This window comes from Bos taurus, chromosome 3, assembly GCF_002263795.3.
Source record: "Bos taurus isolate L1 Dominette 01449 registration number 42190680 breed Hereford chromosome 3, ARS-UCD2.0, whole genome shotgun sequence".
In the NCBI taxonomy this organism is placed as follows: Eukaryota; Metazoa; Chordata; class Mammalia; order Artiodactyla; family Bovidae; genus Bos; species Bos taurus.
The window spans coordinates 12972647-12993149 of NC_037330.1; the positions used below are offsets into that span (position 1 = coordinate 12972647).

The 20503-nt window shown below is 39.7% G+C and overlaps 1 protein-coding gene and 1 long non-coding RNA gene across 8 annotated transcripts in view; one reads left to right on the plus strand and one right to left on the minus strand.

Moving 5' to 3' along the window:
* LOC100849046 (CD48 antigen) overlaps window positions 1–20503 on the minus strand; it is a 107868-nt gene that overhangs the window by 78366 nt on the left and 8999 nt on the right. For 6 of the 7 annotated variants that reach the window (XR_009493844.1, XR_805308.4, XR_805307.4 and 3 more), the window contains exon 1: window positions 18663–18740. The exons of the other annotated variant lie outside the window; for it this stretch is intronic. Coding sequence is in view for 3 of the 6 variants with exons in the window: in XM_010802835.4 (XP_010801137.1) it covers window positions 18663–18729 (67 nt within the window). In the remaining 3 variants the exon portion in view is untranslated. Of the gene's footprint in view, window positions 1–18662; window positions 18741–20503 lie in introns of those variants that run through there. 7 annotated transcript variants of the gene reach the window in all.
* Window positions 16338–20503, plus strand: part of LOC107132121 (uncharacterized) — a 35377-nt gene continuing 31211 nt past the window's right edge. The window contains exon 1 of the long non-coding RNA XR_001495676.3: window positions 16338–17213. This is a non-coding gene — a long non-coding RNA (uncharacterized lncRNA). The remainder of the gene's footprint in view (window positions 17214–20503) is intronic.

Below are 20503 nucleotides of genomic sequence, written 5' to 3' on the forward strand. Positions count from 1 at the left end.
CAAGCGGGGGCTGGGCAGGGAGGTGTGGGCTGCATTGCTTAGAGTAAGGATTGGGCCTGAATGCGCTGAGGGTAATCAGAGCGAACTAACTTGGGATAGCAAACCAGACTGTGGGATAGCTACCACGAGAAAAGCCCTAAGACACCACCAGGACCGCGCACGGAACAAAGGACTGAACAGAATTAGCCGGCTGCAGACCATCCCCCTCCGGTGACAGGCAGCCAGAGCTGGAAGGAGGCAATCACAGCCCCAGAGAGACATTATATACCAAACTGCAAGCAGGCTTCATTGCTAACTAAGACTTCTCGGGGTTCTGGACAGTCATCATCTGCCTGAGAAGGTGCGCCAGTTGTACACCCAGAAAACCGAGCAGCAGAGATGGGAGATGTGATAAGTCACAGTGACCGCGCTCGCCAAACACCTCATCACCTGAGCTGCTCAGACCTGGGAAGGGCACAAAATGCAGGCCCAACCGAGCTGCGCCTCTGAGGACTACCTGAGTCCCTGAACCTGAGCATCTTAGACCTGGGAGGTGCATGCAGCCCAGGGCCGGCCTCTGATGGTTCCCGGTGGAGCAACCTAAAGCCTGAGCTTTGTGGGCAGGGAGGGCACACACGCCATGAGCAAGGGCAGGCCTAGTGTGGCTGAGACACTGTGAGCACACGCCAGTGTTATTTGTTTGCAGTGTCCCTCGCTCCCCACAGTGCGACTGAACAAGTGAGCCTAAAAAAAGTGTCCACCACCGCCCCTCCTTGTGTTAGAGCAGAAATCAGACACTGAAGAGACCAGGAAACAGAAGAAGCTAAAACAGAGGGAACCGCCTTGGAAGAGACAGGTGCAATAGATTAAAACCCTGTAGTTAGTACCGACTACATAGGAAGGGGTCTATTAATCTTGAGAAATATAAGCCGGACCAAGGAACTATCCGAAAATGAACTGACCCCACACTGCCCACAATGACACCAAAGAAATTCTTAGATATATTTTTACTATTTTTATGATCATTCTTTTTTTTTTTTTTAACTTTTTTAAAGTTTTAAGTCCTCTATTACTCCTTTAATTTTCATTTTTATAACCTACTATTACTTCATATATAATTTTTGTGACTTTGTTTTTTTTCTTCTTCTTCTTTTCTTTAATATTGTATTTTTGAAAATCCAACTCTACTCTAGATTTTTAATCTTTGCTTTTTGGTATTTGTTATCAATTTTGAACCTTTAAGAACCCAATCTTCTGTACCCATTTTTACTTGGGAGCGAGATTACTGGCTTGACTGCTCTCTCCTCCTTTGGACTCTCCTTTTTCTCCACCAGGTCGCCTCTGTCTCCTCCCTCCCCCTTCTCTTCTCTACCCAACTCTGTGAATCACCAGCATGTTCCGGACGGTGGGGAACACATAGGGAACTGATTCCTGGCTGGATCTGCCTCTCTCCTTTTAATTGCCCACTTTTTATCCTCCTGGCCACCTCTGTCTCCTTCCTCCCTCTTCTCTGCTCTGTATAACTCCATGAACATCTCTGAGTGGTCCAGACTATAGAGCACACATAAGGAAGTGATTACTGGCTAGCTTGCTCTCTCCTCTTTTGATTCCACCTCATCTCATTCGGGTCACCTCTAACTCCCTCCTCCCTCTTCTCTTCTCCATGTAACTCTGTGAACCTCTCTGGGTGTCCCTCACTGTGGAGAAACTTTTCATCTTTAACCTACATGTTTTATCAACGGTACTGAATAGAAGGATAAGTCTTGAGACTACTGTAAAAATAAGACTGAAAACCAGAAGCAGGAGACTTAAGTCCAAATACTGAGAACATCAGAGAACTCCTGACTCCAGGGAACATTAAAAGATAGGAGCTCATCAAATGCTTCCATACCTACACTGAAACCAAGCACCACCCAAGGGCCAATAAGTTTCAGAGCAAGACATACCACACAAATTCTCCAGCAACACAGGAACACAGCCCTGAGCTTCAATATACAGGCTGCCCAAAGTTACTCCAAAACCACTGACATCTCAATTAATTACTGGACACTTTATTGCACTCCAGAGGGAAGAAATCCAACTCCACCCACCAGAACACCGACAAAAGCTTCCCTAGCCAAGAAAACTTGACAAGCCACTGATGCAACCCCACCCACAGTGAGGAAACTCCACAATAAAGAGAACTCCACAAACTGCCAGAATACAGAAAGCCCACCCCAAACACAGCAATATAAGCAAAATGAAGAGACAGAGGAATACCCAGCAGGTAAAGGAACAGGATAAATGTCCACTAAACCAAACAAAAGAGGAAGAGATAGGGAAACTGCCTGATAAACAATTCCAAATAATGATAATGAAAATGATCCAAAATCTTGCAATCAAAATGGAATCACAGATAAATAGCCTGGAAACAAGGATTGAGAAGATACAAGAAAGGTTTAACAAGGACCTAGAAGAAATAAAAAAGAGTCAATATATAATGAATAATGCAATATATGAGATCAAGAACACTCTGGAGGCAACAAATAGTAGAATAAAGGAGGCAGAAGATAGGATTAGTGAAGTAGAAGATAGAATGGTAGAAATAAATGAATCAGAGAGGAAAAAGAAAAACGAATTAAAAGAAATGAGGACAATCTCAGAGACCTCCAGGACAATATTAAATGCTCCAACATTCGAATCATAGGATTCCCAGAAGAAGAAGATAAAAAGAAAGACCATGAGAAAATACTTGAGGAGATAATAGTTGAACACTTCTCTAAAATGAGGAAGGAAATAATCACCCAAGTCCAAGAAACCCAAAGAGTCCCAAACAGGATAAACCCAAAGCAAAACACTCCAAGACACATATTAATCAAATTAACAAAGGTCAAACACAAAGAACAAATATTAAAAGCAGCAAGGGAAAAACAACAAATAACCCACAGGGGATTCCCATAAGGATAACAGCTGATCTTTCAATAGAAACTCTTCAAGCCAGGAGGGAATGGCAGGACATACTTAAAATGATGAAAGAAAATAACCTACAGCCTAGATTACTGCACCCAGCAAGGATCTCATTCAAATATGAAGGAGAAATCAAAAGCTTTACAGACAAGCAAAAGCTGAGAGAATTCAGCACCACCAAACCAGCTCTCCAACAAATACTAAAGGATATTCTCTAGACAGGAAACACAAAAACGGTGTATAAACTCGAACCCAAAACAGCAAAGAAAATGGCAACGGGATCATACTTATCAATAATTACCATAAACGTAAATGGGTTGAATGCCCCAACCAAAAGACAAAGACTGGCTGAATGGATACAAAAACAAGACCCCTATATATGTTCTCTACAAGAGACCCACCTCAAAACAGAGGACACATACCGACTGAAAGTGAAGGGCTGGAAAAATATATTCCATACAAATAGAGACCAAAAAAAAAGCAGGAGTAGCAATACTCATATGAGATAAAATAGACTTTAAAACAAAGGCTGTGAAAAGAGACAAAGAAGAACACTACACAATGATCAAAGGATCAATCCAAGAAGAAGATATAACAATTATAAGTATATATGCACCCAACATAGGAGCACCGCAATATGTAAGACAAATGCTAACAAGTATGAAAGGGGAAGTTAACAATAACACAACAATAGTAGGAGACTTTAATACCCCACTCATACCTATGGATAGATCAACTAAACATAAAATTAACAAAGAAACACAAACATTAAATGATACAATAGACCAGTTAGACCTAATTGATATCTATAGGACATTTCACCCCAAAACACTGAATTTCAACTTTTTCTCAACTGCACACGGAAACTTCTCCAGGATAGATCACATCCTGGGCCATAAATTTAGCCTTGGTAAATTTTAAAAAATTGAAATCATTCCAAGCATCTTTTCTGACCACAATGCAGTAAGGTTAGGTATCAATTACAGGAGAAAAACGATTAAAAATTCCAACATATGGAGGCTGAACAACACGCTGCTGAATAACCAACAAATCACAGAAGAAATCAAAAAACAAATCAAAATATGAATAGAAATGAGTGAAAATGAAAACGCAACAACCCAAAACCTGTGGGACACTGTAAAAGCAGTGCTAAGGGGAAAGTTCATAGCAATACAGGCATACCCCAAGAAACAAGAAAAAAGTCAAATAAATAAGCTAACTCTACACCTAAAGCAACTAGAAAAGGAAGAAATTAAGAACCTCAGGGTTACTAGAAGGAAAGAAATCTTTAAAATTAGGGCAGATATAAATGCAAAAGAAACAAAAGAGACCATAGCAAAAATCAACAAAGCCAAAAGCTGGTTCTTTGAAAGGATAAATAAAATTGACAAACCATTAGCCAGACTCATCAAGAAACAAAGGGAGAAAAATCAAATCAATAAAATTAGAAATGAAAATGGAGAGATCACAACAGACAACACACAAATACAAAGGATCATAAGAGACTACTATCAGCAATTATATGTCAATAAAATGGACAACTTGGAAGAAATGGACAAAATCTTAGAAAAATACAACTTTTCAAACTGAACTAGGAAGAAATAGAAAATCTTAACAGACTCATCACAAGCATGGAAATTGAAACTGTAATCAGAAATCTTCCAGCAAACAAAGCCCAGGTCAGGACGGCTTCACAGCTGAATTCTACCAAAAATTTAGAGAAGAGCTAACACCTATCCTACTCAAACTCTTCCAGATAATTGCAGAGGAAGGTAAACTTCTAAACTCATTCTATGAGGCCACCATCACCCTAATACCAAAACCTGACAAAGATCCCACAAAAAAAGAAAACTACAGGCCAATATCACTGATGAACATAGATGCAAAAATCCTTAACAAAATTCTAGCAATCAGAATCCAACAACACATTAAAAAGATCATACACCATGACCAAGTGGGCTTTATCCCAGGGGTGCAAGTATTCTTCAATATCTGCAAATCAATCAATGTAATACACCACATTAACAAATTGAAAAATAAAAACTATATGATTATCTCAATAGATGCAGAGAAAGCCTTTGACAAAATTCAGCATCCATTTATGATAAAAACCCTCCAGAAAGCAGGGATAGAAGGAACATACCTCAACATAATAAAAGCTATATATTGCAAACCCACAGCAAACCTTATTCTCAATGATGAAACATTGAAAGCACTTCCCCTAAAGTCAGGAACAAGACAAGGGTGCCCACTTTCACCACTACTATTCAACATAGTTTTGGAAGTTTTGGCCACAGCAATCAGAGCAGAAAAAGAAATAAAAAGAATCCAAATTGGAAAAGAAGAAGTAAAACTCTCACTGTTGGCAGATCACATGATCCTCTACATAGAAAACCCTAAAGATTCCACCAGAAAATTACTAGTGCTAATCAATGAATATAGTAAAGTTGCAGGATATAAAATCAACACACAGAAATCCCTTGCATTCCTATATACTAATAATGAGAAAATAGAAAGAGAAATTAAGGAAACAGTTCCATTCACCATTGCAAAAAAAAGAATAAAATACTTAGGAATATATCTACCTAAAGAAACTAAAGACCTATATATAGAAAACTATAAAACACTGGTGAAAGAAATCAAAGAGGACACTAACAGATGGAGAAATATACCATGTTCACGGATCGGAAGAATCAATATAGTGAAAATGAGTGTACTACCCAAAGCAATGTATAGATTCAATGCAATCCCTATCAAGCTACCAACGGTATTCTTCACAGAGCTAGAACAAATAATTTCACAATTTGTATGGAAATACAAAAAACCTCGAATAGCCAAAGCAATCTTGAGAAAGAAGAATGGAACTGGAGGAATCAACTTGCCTGACTTCAGGCTCTACTACAAAGCCACAATCATCAAGACAGTATGGTACTGGCACAAAGACAGAAATATAGATCAATGGAACAAAATAGAAAGCCCAGAGATAAATCCACGCACCTATGGACACCTTATTTTTGACAAAGGAGGCAAGAATATACAATGGAGAAAAGACAATCTCTCTAACAAGTGGTGCTGAGAAAACTGGTCAACCACTTGTAAAAGAATGAAACTAGAACACTTTCTAACACCATACACAAAAATAAACTCAAAATGGATTAAAGATCTAAACGTAAGACCAGAAACTATAAAACTCCTAGAGGAGAACATAGGCAAAACACTCTCCGACATACATCACAGCAGGATTCTCTATGACCCACCTCCCAGAATATTGGAAATAAAAGCAAAAATAAGCAAATGGGACCTAATCAAAATTAAAAGCTTCTGCACAACAAAGGAAACTATAAGCAAGGTGAAAAGATAGCCTTCAGAATGGGAGAAAATAATAGCAAATGAAGCAACTGACAAACAACTAATCTCAAAAATATACAAGCAACACCTGCAGCTCAATTCCAGAAAAATAAACGACCCAATCAAAAAATGGGCCAAAGAACTAAGTAGACATTTCTCCAAAGAAGACATACAGATGGCTAACAAACACATGAAAAGATGCTCAACATCACTCATTATCAAAGAAATGCAAGTCAAAACCACAAGGAGGTACCATTTCACTCCAGTCAGAATGGCCGCGACCCAAAAGTCTACAAGCAATAAAAACTGGAGAGGGTGTGGAGAAAAGGGAACCCTGTTACATGGTTGTTGGGACTGCAAACTAGTATAGCCACTATGGAGAACAGTGTGGAGATTCCTTAAACAAGTGGAAATAGAACTGCCTTATGACCCAGCAATCCCACTGCTGGGCATACACACTAAGGAAACCAGAATTGAAAGAGACACGTGTACCCCAAAGTTCCTCACAGCACTGTTTATAATAGCCAGGACATGGAAGCAACCTAGATGTCCATCAGCTGATAAATGGATAAGAGAGCTGTAGTACATATACATAATGGAGTATTACTCAGCCATTAAAAAGAATACATTTGAATCAGCCTAATGACATGGATGAAACTGGAGCCTATTATACAGAGTGAAGTAAGCCAGAAAGAAAAACACCAATACAGTATACTGTATTAATTAATTAATTAATTAATTAATTAGTATTAATTAATACTAATGCATATATATGGAATTTAGAAAGATGGTAATGATAACCCTGTATGCGAGACACCAAAAAAGACACAGATGTATAGAACAGTCTTTTGGACTCTGTGGGAGAGGGAGAGGGTGGGATGATTTGGGAGAATGGCATTGAAACATGTATAATATCATATAAGAAATGAATCACCAGTCCAGGTTCGATGCAGGATACAAGATGCTTGGAGCTGGTGCACTGGGATGACCCAGAGGTATGGTATGGGAAGGGAGGTGGGAGGGTGGTTCAGGATTGGGAACACTTGTACACCCATGGTGGATGCATGTTGATGTATGGCAAAATCAATAAAATATTGTAAAGTTTAAAAAAAAAAAAAGAAAGAAACCTACCTCAGTAATGGCCATATATAATAAGCCTACAGCAAATGTTATCTCAATGGTGAAAAACTGAAAGCATTCCCCCTAGGATCAGAAGCAAGACAAGGGTGTTCACTTTCACCACTATTATTCATAGTGGAATAAATATTATTCCACTTAATTATTTAATTAATATTATTACACTTAATTTATTAATTATATAATTAATAATAATATCTGGAACTCCTAGCTACAGCAATCAGAGAAGAAAAAGAAATAAAAGGAATCCAGATCAGAAAAGAAAAAGTAAAGCTCTCACTGTTTGCAGATGACATGATGTTGTACATTAAAAAAAAACCCTAAAGATAGTATCAGAAAATTACTAGAACTAATCAGTGAACTTAGGCAAGTTGCAGGATACAAAATCAATACATAGAAATCACTTCCATTTCTATATACTAAAAATGAAAAATCAGAAACAGAAAGTAAGGAATCAATCCCATTCACCATTGCAACAAAAAGAATTAAATATGCAGGAATAAACTTACCTAAGGAGACAAATGACACCACCCTTATGGCAGAAAGTGAAGAGGAACTAAAAAGCCTCTTGATGAAAGTGAAAGAGGAGAGTGGAAAAAATGGCTTAAAGCTCAACATTCAGAAAACTAAGATCATGGCATCTGGTCCCATCACTTCATGGGAAATAGATGGGGAAACAGTGTCAGACTTTATTTTTTGGGCTCCAAAATCACTGCAGATGGTGATTGCAGCCATGAAATTAAAAGATGCTTACTCCTTGGAAGGAAAGTTATGACCAACCTAGATAGCATATTCAAAAGGAGAGACATTACTTTGCCAACAAATGTTCATCAAGTCAAGGCTATGGTTTTTCCTGTGGTCATGTATGGATGTGAGAGTTGGACTGTGAAGAAGGCTGAGCACCGAAGAATTGATGCTTTTGAACTGTGGTGTTGGAGAAGACTCTTGAGAGTCCCTTGGACTGCAAGGAGATCCAACCAGTCCATTCTAAAGGAGATCAGTCCTGGGTGTTCTTTGGAAGGAATGATGCTGAAGCTGAAACTCCCCTACTTCGTCCACCTCACGTGAAGAGTTGACTCATTGGAAAAGACTCTGGTGCTGGGAGGAATTGAGGGCAGGAGGAGAAGGGGACGACAGAGGATGAGTTGGCTGGATGGTATCACCGACTCAATGGACATGAGTTTGAGTGTACTCCAGGAGGTGGTGATTGACAGGGAGGCCTGGCGTGCTGCAATTCATGGGGTCACGAAGAGTCGGACAGAACTGAGTGACTGAACTGAACTGAACTGAACTGAAGGAGACAAAAGAACTGTACACAGAAAATTATAGGACACTAACAAAAGAAATCAAAGATGACATAAACATATGGAGAGATATTCCATGTTCCTGGGTAGGAAGAATCAATGTTGTGAAAATGATTATACTACCAAATGCAATCTACAGATTCAGTGTGATCTCTATCAAATTACCAAAGGCATTTTTCACAGAACTAGAACTAGGACAAAAAATTTCACAATTCATATGGAAACACAAATACCCCAAATGGCCAAAGCAGTCTTGAAAAAGAAGAATGGAGCTGGAGGAATCAACCTTCCTGACTTCAGATTATACTACAAAGCTACAGTTCAAGACAGTGTGGTATTGGCACAAAAACAGAAATATAGAACAAGGGAATGAGATAGAAAGCGCAGAGATAAACCCATGCACCTATAGGTGCCTTATTTTTAACAAACAAGACAAGAATATACAATGGGGCAAAGACAGCCTCTTCAATAAATGGTGCTGGGGAAACTGGAAAGAAACATGTAAAAGAATGAAATTAGAACACTTCCTAACACCATATACAAAGATAAACTCAAAATGGATTAAAGACCTAAACGTAAGGCCAGAAACTATAAAACTCTTAGAGGAAAACATAGGCAGAACACTTGACATAAATCAAACCAAGATCCTCTATGACCCACCTCCTTGAGTAATGGAAATAAAAACAAAAGTAAACAAGTGGGACCTGATAAAACTTAAAAGTTTTGCACAGCAAAGGAAACTACAAGCAAGGTGAAAAGATAACCCTCAAAATGGGAGAAAATAATAGCAAATGAAACAGCTTACAAAGGATTAATTTCCAAAATGTATAAGCAGCTCCTACAACTCAATGCCAGAAAAACACCCAACCCAATCAAAAAGTGGGGAAAAGACCTAAACAGACATTTCTCTAAAGAATACACAATGGAGTATTACTCAGCCATTAAAAAGAATACATTTGAATCAGTTCTGATGAAGTGGATGAAACTGGAGCCTATTATACAGAGTGAAGTAAGCCAGAAATAAAAACACCAATACAGTATACTAACGCATATATATGGAATTTAGAAAGATGGTAACAATAACCCTGTGTACGAGACAGCAAAAGAGACACTGATGTATAGAACAGTCTTATGGACTCTGTGGGAGAGGGAGAGGGTGGGAAGATTTGGGAGAATGGCACTGAAGCATGTATAATATCATGTATGAAACGAGTCGCCACTCCAGGTTCGATGAACAATACTGGATGCTTGGGGCTAGTGCACTGGGACGACCCAGAGGGATGGTATGGGAAGGGAGGAGGGAGGAGGGTTCAGGATGGGGAACACGTGTATACCTGTGGTGGATTCATTTCGATATTTGTCAAAACTAACATAATATTGTAAAGTTTAAAAATAAAATTAGAAAAAAATAGAATTAAAAAAATAAATAAAATAAAATAGGCTCACTGGTCTAAAAAAAAATAAAGAAGACATACAGATGGCTAACAAACACATTAAAAAAACCACATTGCTCATTATTAGAGAAATGCAAATCAAAACTACAGTGAGACATCACCTCACACTGGGCAGAATGACCATCATCCAAAAGTCTACAAACAATAAATGCTGGAGAGGGTGCTGAGAAAAGGAATGCTCTTGCACTGATGGTGGGAATGTAAATTGATACAGCCACTATGGAAGATGATATGGAGATTCCTTAAAAAACTGGGAATAAAACCACCATATGACCCAGCAATCCCACTCCTAGGCATATACCCTGAGGAAACCAAAATTGAAAAAGACACATGTATCCCATTGTTCGTTGCAGCAGTATTTACAATAGCTAGAACATGGAAGCAACCTAGGTGTTCATTGACAGATGAATGGATAAAGAAGTTGTGGTGTATATACACAAAAAATATTACTCAGCCATAAAAAGGAATACCTTTGAGTCAGTTCTAATGAGGTGGGTGAACCTAGAACCTATTATACGGAGTGAAGTAAGTCAGAAAGATAAATATACTCTAATGCATATATATGGAATCTAGATAAATGGCACTGAAGAATTTACTTACAGGGCTGCAAAGGAGAGAGAAACAGACAGAGAATAGATCTATGGACATGGCGAGAGGGGAGGAGAGGGTGAGATGTATGGAAAGAGTAGTATGAAAACTTACATCACCATATGTAAAATAGATAGCCAACAGGAATTTGCTGTATGGCTATGGAAATTCAAACAGGGGCTCTGCATCAACCTAGAGGGATGGGGTGGGGAGGGAGATGGAGGGAGGTTCAAAAGGGAGGGGATATATGAATACCTATGGCTGATTCATGTTGAAGTTTGACAGAAAACAACAGAATTCTGTAAAGCAATTATTCTTCCATTTAAAAATTTTAAAAATATACATAACATAAAATTTACCATTTAAACATTTGAAGTGTACACATCAGTGTCTTAAGTATATTTACAATATCATGTAACTATCACTATTATCCATTTCCAGAGGAAATTTCCAGATATATTCAAATCTTTGGTCCGTGTAGAATTTATTTTGATACAAGATACGTGGTATGAATATAATGTTTTATTCCCTTATGGCTAGCCAATTGTCTCAAAATAATTTATTGTGTCTTTTCTGAACTTACTGTGTCTATTCACGTGCTGACATTCTGCTGCTTTAACATCTGTAGTTTTATGATATGTTATAACATCTGGTAGACCTATTCCCTCAATTATGCTTATTTTTCAGAATGTTTCTGAGTGTTCTTGCCTCATAACTTCCCATATAAACAATCTGGATTTAAAAACAAAAATTTCATTGGTAATTTTTCACTGCTGCTGCTAAGTTGCTTCAGTCGGATCACATTTAATCTACAGATTAATTTCAGGATAACCAATTTTTTATAATTTAATCTTCCGATTGGGTCATATGATATGTTTTTCTATTTGTTCAGGCTTCCCTGGTGGCTCAGAGGGTAAGGAATCTGCCTGTTTGGGTTTGATCCCTGGGTCAGGAAGATCCCCTGGAAAAGGGAATCTGCTCCAGTATTCTTGCCTGGAGAATTCCATGGACAGAGGAGCCTGGCAAGCTACAGTCCATAGGGTCACAAAAAAGTGGGACACGACTGAGTGACTAACACTTTCACTTCCACTTTTTAATATGTGTTCAATAATTATTCTGTGTGCTTCTATAGCACTTTATATTTTTGTCATGTATCTTCGACACATTTCTCCGTATGTTTACACGTTAGGCATTTTGTTTTCCTGACATCATGTCTTTCTGGTTATTAGTATTATGTAACCTAAGGAGATCCAACCAGTCCATTCTGAAGGAGATCAGCCCTGGGATTTCTTTGGAGGGAATGATGCTGAAGCTGAAACTCCAGTACTTTGGCCACCTCATGCGAAGAGTTGACTCATTGGAAAAGACTCTGATGCTGGGAAGGATTGGGGTCAGGAGGAGAAGGGGACGACAGAGGATGAGATGGCTGGATGGCATCACTGACTCGATGGACGTGAGTCTGAGTGAACTCTGAGAGTTGGTGATGGACAGGGAGGCCTGGCATGCTGTGATTCATGGGGTCACAAAGAGTCGGACACAACTGAGCAACTGAAAGGAACTGAACTGAACTGAATATGTTCATTTATTTCTTTATTTAATTTTGTGTACAACCTTTTTCCTGAATTCTTTTTTTTTAATTATTATTTTTTTTTTTACTTTACAATATTGTATTGGTTTTGCCATACATCAACATCCATCCCCCACAGGTGTACACGTGTTCCCAATCCTGAACCCCACCTCCTACCTCCCTCCCCATACCATCCCTCTGAATTCTATTATTTGTATGAATTTTTCTATGGATTCTGTTGGATTTTTCAAGTACAAAATTAAATCATCTATATATTATGATAATAGAATGCTCTTCTTTGAAATTTTATATCTCACTTCTTTCTCTGGTCTGTTGAAATATATTTCTAGGCTCACGATTGAGCCACTCCTGTCTGGGGTATGGCTCAAACCCAAACTTAAGTAACTTTCATATTCTTATAAATGTTCCGCTTGACAAGAAAATGAAATATCCTGTCAGCCAATCCCTAAACACCAGACCAACGGTAGGCTCTGCACTTATTTTCTTGTTCCTTGTTTATTTTCTATTTTTCTCTTCCTTATTCATTATTCTTTATCCTATAAAAGCTTTCTGCCACTCATCCTATTTTGCAGTTTTCTGGACCCTTGGAAATGGAGAATGGCCACTTCATGAAGCATTAAATAAAGTTGATCACCTAAGTTGCTTTTGTTAATCATATTTAACACAGATCTAACTGTATTAACTAGTATAATACTATTAAATTATAGTGGTGAAGGTAGAATCATCTGTTGTGTAAACTTTGGTTATAATTAATCTATGAAACTACTGTGCCTGTTACCTTTTAAAGAGTAGGTCTTAGACAATTTAGCCTATTTTTAAAATAAGGTAATGTGTTTTTATGATTTATTTGAAAAACATATGTATTTGGCTCTTTGTCTATTACTCCTGGGACATAGCTCCTAAAGTCTTCGCAGCTTCCTACGTAAGCATTCCAGGGGTAAGTTATGACCAACCTACACAGCATATTGAAAAGCAGAGATATTACTTTGCCAACAAAGGTCCGTCTAGTCAAAGCTATGATTTTTCCAGTAGTCACGTATGGATATGAAAGTTGGACTATAAAGGAAGCTGAGCGCTGAAGAATTGATGCTTTTGAACTATGGTGTTGGAGAAGACTCTTGAAAGTCCCTTGGACTGCAAGGAGATCCAACCAGTCCATCCTAAAGGAAAGCAGTCCTGAATGATCATTGGAAGGACTGATGCTGAAGCTGAAACTCCAATACTTTGGCCACCTGATGTGAAGAACTGATTCATTTGAAAAGACCCTGATGCTGGGAAAGATTAAAGACAGGAGGAAAAGGGGACAACAGAGGATGAGCAGGTTGGATGGCATCACAAGTTCGATGGACATGAGTTTGAGTAAGCTCCAGGAGTTGGTGATGGACAGGGAGGCCTGACATGCTGCAGTCTATGGTGTCACAAACAGTTGGACATGACTGAATGACTGAACTGAATATTTTTCCCAGTTCCTGAATTAGCTCCAGAGCAACAAGGTGAAATGGGTATCTTTTGTTATTCCTAACAAACCCCTTTCATACCACAACTGAAATTTATATTCATTAGGTGACTTTGGAAAGCTCCTTGGGATGGGAGGGAACCAAGCCTATTAGCAAGTTGAAACTTTCAGTCCCATGCTCTTTTATGCTGACAGGGGAGAAGGCCTAGCAACTGAGTTTAATCATCAGTGACCAGTGATTCAATCAATTCTGCCTATGTAATGAAGTCCCCATAAAAACCCAAAAGGATGGGGCTAGGAGAGCTTCTGGGTTGGTGGACCCAGGTAGGTGGTTGGAGGGTGGCACACACAGGAGAGGGCATGCAAGCTCAGCACCTCTTCCCACATACTTGGCCTGATCCATCTTGCTCATCTGGCTGTTCAGAAATTATGTTTTTATATAATAAACCAGTGATCTAGTAAGTAGACTGATCTCCTGTTGTTCTGTGAACTGCTCTAGCAAATTAATCAAACCTGACAAGAAGATCATGGGAACCTCTAATCTATAGCCAGTGTGTCAACAGCACAGCTAACCTGGACTTGTTACCAGTGTCTGAAGTTGGGAGAGAATAAGGGATTGAACCTTTAGTCTGTGGGATCTGACAAGCTGATCTGACAGGAGATAGTGTTATAACTGAGGCAAATTGTAGGAAGCCCAAGTGGTAACTGGTAAATGACAAAATTGCTTGGTGTGGGGAAAAGAACTCTTACATCTAGCATCAGAAGTAGTGTGCTAGCAGTAGAGAATAGAGGAGAAACACAGGACTGTGTTTCCATAGCAGGTAATTTATCTGCTTAGATTATTTTCCTCTTCTGGATTCAGTATTGGTAAATTATATTTTTCTAGAGTCACTGCATCTCAGTTTTCAATATATTTGCATAAAGTTAAGCAGAATAGAGTTTTATTTATTTGTATACATGGTTATTTCCTGTTTTTAATTTCTTCTTTTGGGTATTTAGGTTTTCAAGGAAGTGTTTTAAAAGACTGGAGACACAAGATCTTGCTGGTGTGCTGGTGGCGGTGATTCATCGGTTTCATTTTCTTTCAGACAAAACACTGCAAAGCAATGTTTGGTGTTTTTGAAGAGGGAAGTAAATCACTAAAGAGTAAGCAAATAGTCAGAGTTCAGGAAAAGATAGGAATGAGGGAATTTCCAGAGACTAGCAATTTAATGTGGAGAAGGCAATGGCATCCCACTCCAGTACTCTTGCCTGGAAAATCCCATGGACAGAGGACCCTGGTGGGCTAAAGTCCATGGGGTCACTAAGAGTTGGACACGACTGAGTGACTTCATTTTCACTTTTCACTTTCATGCGTTGGAGAAGGAAATGGCAACCCACTCCAATGTTCTTGCCTGGAGAATCGCAGGGATGGGGGAGCCTGGTGGGCTGCCGTCTATGGGATCACACAGAGTCGGACACGACTGAAGTGACTTGGCGGCAGCAGCAGCAATTTAATGAAGAGACTTTGCAAGAGCTCCACACAGCTGTAAAGCTTCAGTCAGTCAGTCAGTTCAGTCGCTCAGTCATGTCTGCCTCTTTGCCACCACATGAACTGCAGCACGCCAGGCCTCCCTGTCCATCACCAACTCCCAGAGTTCACTCAAACTCACGTCCATCAAGTCAGTGATGCCATCCAGCCACCTCATCCTCTGTTGTCCCCTTCTCCTCCTGACCCCAATCCTTCCCAGCATCAGAGTCTTTTCCAATGAGTCAACTCTTCGCATGAGGTGGCCAAAGTACTGGAGTTTCAGCTTTAGCATCATTCCTTCCAAAGAAATCCCAGGGCTGATCTCCTTCAGAATGGACTAGTTGGATCTCCTTGCAGTCCAAGGGACTCTCAAGAGTCTTCTCCGATACCACAGTTCAAAAGCATTAATTCTTCGACGATCAGCTTTCTTCACAGTCCAACTCTCACATCCATACATGACCACAGGAAAAACCATAGCCTTGACTAGACGGACCTTTGTTGGCAAAGTAATGTCTCTGCTTTTCAATATGCTATTCAGGTTGGTCATAACTTTCCTTCCAAGAAGTAAGCGTCTTTTAATTTCATGGCTACAGTCACCATCTGCAGTGATTTTGGAGCCCAAAAAATAAAGTCTGACACTGTTTCCACTGTTTCCCCATCTATTTGCCATAAAGTGGTGGGATCAGATGCCATGATCTTAGTTTTCTGAATGTTGAGCTTTAAGCCAACCTTTTCTGTCACCTCTTTCACTTTCATTAAGAGGCATTTTAGTTCCTCTTAACTTTCTGCCATAAGGATGGTATCATCTGCATATCTGAGGTTATTGATATTTCTCCCGGCAATCTTAGATCTGTTTATTTGTGTGGTTGCAAGCTGCCTGACTGTCGAGTCTTTTTTGTTTTTGTTTCACTTTTTTGGCTTTTTGTTTGTTTTCTCTCTCTTATATTTAAAGAAATTTAATAAGTTATTTCTTTCAGGCTACAGAAAATATACTTTACATGATCAGGGAACAATAAAACTGAGAAAAATGACTAGAGAAAAGTCGGTGCCACTATCCCTAGATCCCAATTCCTGATTTCCAATTCTTTTTCTAGTGCAGCTTCTGGAATCCATTAGAACATACAGAAAAGGATCAAATCCCACAATGACTGAAAGGCTGATAAGAATGTAAATGAGGTCATTTCCATCTCTCACATAGACGAAAACATCCTGTGTGCCCTGCCTTAAGGGCACATGAAAAAATACACCCATAAAACTTTCTCTTGCAAATTTTCAAGGAACTGAAATTAAATATGATGATATGACGCCGTATCCTTTAAATGTCTTGAAATTATAATTTTAAATGAAGGACAAGCACTCACTAGTTCAATCAACATCAATTCTTAAAAGTATGAAACCAGTACTGCCTGAATCAGCTTTAATCCCGGATGCATTTAAAGGAAAGAGTTCTTGTTTTGTCACTGTTTTAGGAATGTAAAGGACACTGTGGCTAGAGCCACTGGGACCCACCCAGCTACCTGCCCTCCCCTCTCAAGTGGGACTTATGTACACACAGCTTTGTTATTGTTGCTCTCAGTCTGCTTATAATTCGGCTGATGCCTGTTTGGGCAAGGCAGGAACAGCTGCACTTTCTTTGGGGGGACTTCCAGCCCTCAGTGGTTGTTTGGCAACTAAAGTGCACAGACAGAGAGCAGATGGGCAGATGGCTTCCTGTGTTGCCCTTGCCCTCCCACCTACACAGCTCTCTGAGAACACTGTGAAGCGCTGTAATGGCAGAACAGGGGAAGAGCTCTGGATGCACAGAGGGACCAGCCTAGATGTAACTACATCCCTCCCCACCGCCAAAAAAATCAGGACAACCTAAACTGCTCACTGGTCACACAAACTCCATGACCTTAATGAGGTAATTTTAACATTTGCTGACTAAAAAAAGGAAAAAGAATTCAGATTGTGGAGGGCAGTAATGGAGCAGCTGTTTCCTTGCTGAAAAATGTAAATGGGATCATTTTCCTAGAGGTTGGGGAGGGAAGAAAGGGTCAGAAATAGGGAAAGGAGAGTAGTTTCTTTTAAAAATCAGAGGTTCCCCTATCCCTGAATTAAGAGGTCAGAGTTCTCTGTGGGGAGTGGGGGGGGGGGGGAGGGTTAGGACAATGAGGGCCATGCAGCCCTCATCAGCAGCGTCTCTGCAGTCTGAGACAAAACACGGTCCTGGAGGTGGAGGTGGGTGAGGAGTTTAGGAAAGTGTGCAATCTCTGTGTGACTACAACCCCTTTGATTCCAAAAGGAAAATCTTTTCTCTTTTTAAACTGTTGGATTATGATAAAACCATCAATTACGAAACAGTAAAACAATACTTTTTTCTTTTAAATGTCTCTTTGCAAATCTTTCATCAAGATAGAAAAGTATAACATGATGTACTTGAGTATTCTGTGCCCCTACGTCAGACACTAGTCAGAATGTGCTCTGTCTCATTTAATTTCCCAAATGACACATGAAGTTGGGTGTTATTCTATCCATTTTACAAGTAAAGAAGTTGAAGCTCAGACAGGTAAAGCCCACTTGACCCAAGGTATATACATTGGCTGAAGATTTTATGGCCAATATGGGGCAGGACCAGAATTTGTGACCCAATGGGTCTGACTGCAGAGTTCAACCTTACTTTGCACCATAAAAAGGTTGAGGTAAAAAGTCAGGGGGCCAGCTCACAATCCACACACAAGACAGAATCTGCAGCCTTATCTCAGCCTCTGCGGAGTTGAAAACAACTGTAACCATACATTAAGGTCATGAGCTGTAAACGCACATAAAGGTCATCATATGAGAGGTCAGGATCCCACTTCCTCCACCACCTCCCAACCCCACTACCCTCCACCTCTGCAGATGTCCCCACAGCTCAGATGTCCCTGAATATGGGGCAATGGGAGCTTGTCCCGGCCCCTCACTCACCCCACATGTCCCCCTCAGGCTGTAAGGAGAAGACGGAAGAAGTCTGGGGGGTGGGGGTCGGGGTAGGGGATGGAGAGAAGGGCCTGAGATTGTGGAGATAATTTTGCCAAACCAGAATCTGAATAATGAGACTGCTCTAATCATTTCAGCAGCAGCAGCCCCACAAAGCAGGGCTAATAATTGCCTTTTGAAGTAAGGGTTTGATGGTGATTTTCCCATCCTGAGGAACTTGCAGACATTCCAGAAAGGCCCTCATCCCTCTTTCCTCCCCTTCAACCCTCAAAGAAGCTTGAGAAACAGAATGTTGGTACCAGGCAAGCTTCAGCTGCCTACCAGTCTTCCTCACATCTGACTCAGCCTTTCACCACCCTGTCCCAGGAGCAGCCCCACCTGTCCTGTTACTCACCAAAAATGAGACTGATTTGGAGAATCAGTGTCTGGGTGGGGAGCCAGCTGCTGCCTAAGGAATCCATGACTGCCTGCTGACTGTGTTAGACCTCTGGCTCCTCCTCTGCTTGCTCTCCGCCCCTCCCCTCTCTGACCCTCTCTGCACTACAGTCTCTCCTTGCCTGATGAGTCAAAGCAGAAAGTAAAAAATTAGAGGCTTTTTTTCTGATAAAAATCATCCATGCTGATTATTTAAAATTTGGAAAATATAGAAAATTGTACAGAAGAATAAAGAATCACTTGTTATCACACCTCATAAATCTAACCATCATAAACATTCTATTTTTCCAGGTTACCACGATATTATTGACATGTAGTATATGTAAGTTTAAAAGTACACAACATGATCATGAGATACATGTATGATTGCAAAATAATTACCACAATGAGGATAGTTAATATCTCTCACCCCTCACATAATGACTGTGTGTCTGTGATGATAAAATTTAGGATTTATTTATTCTTTTGATAAGTTTCAAGTATATTATGCAGTATTGTTCATTGCAGTCACCTTGCCATGCAGTAGATCTCCAGAATTTATTCATCTTAATTATCTAAAATGTGTACTTTTTGACCAACATCTCCCCATCTGCCAGCCCAGACAATGACCATTCTGCTCTCTATTTCTATGAGTTCAGCTTTTTTTAGATCCTACATATAAGTGAGATCATACAGTACTTGCTTTCTCTGTCTGATTTATTTCCCCTATCATATAGCCTTCAAGGTCTACCAAGTTCTCACAAAAGGCAAAAATTCCTTCTTTTTATGGCAGAATATTTTCTTTATCTGTTCATCCACCAATGGGCATTTAGGTGTTTCCATGTCTTGACTGAAATGAACATGGAGTTGGGGGATGGGGCAAATATGTCTTTGAGATCCTGATTTCATTTCCTTCAGATATATACCCAGAAGTGGAATTGCTGGATGATATAGCAGTTCTATTTTAAATTTTTTGATAAAGTTCTATACTGTTTTACATAAAGACTGTACCAATTTACATCCCCACTAACAGTGACAGGGAGGCCTGGTGTGCTGCAATTCATGGGGTTTCGAAGAGTCGGACACGACTGAGTGACTGAACTGAACTGAACTGACTGAACAGTGACTAGAACTTGCCTGGTGGCTCAGTGGTAAAAAAAATCCACCTGCAATGCAGAAGACTCAGATTTGATCCGTGGGTCAGAAAGACTGTCTAGAGAAGGCAATGGAAACCCACTCCAGTATTCTTGCCTGAGGAATCCCATAGACAGAGGAGCCTGGCAGTCTATGTATGGGGTTGCAAAAGAGTCAGACAAAACTTAGCAACTAAACAACACCACCAGTGGACAAGGGTTTCCTTTTCTCCAGAGCCTCACCAGTACTTACTGTCTCTTGTCTTTTTGACAATAGCCATTCTAACATATGTGAAATGGTTTCTTATTGTAATTTTGATTGCATTACCCTGATGATTAGGGATGTTGAATGTCTTTCATGTACCTGTTGGCCATTTGTATGTCTTCTTTATAAAATGTCTATTCAGTTCCTCTGTCCATTTTTTTTAATTGATCATAAGCACTCTTCTATAGCTCCCCTTGGATATGTTTGTCTGTGCATTTTAAAATATAATGAGAAAAAATAGATTAACTTTTTAGATAAAGTAGTAGTCTCCAAAGTGTGTTACCTGAGATGATGCATTGAAACAGAAGAATAAAACAGAAGAATTTTCTATCTATATTTTTATTTACAACAAGAAAGAAGAACCCACTCATAGTACGTAATAGAATTCCCTTGACACCCCGACTTGGGCTGTTTGGCAGTCAC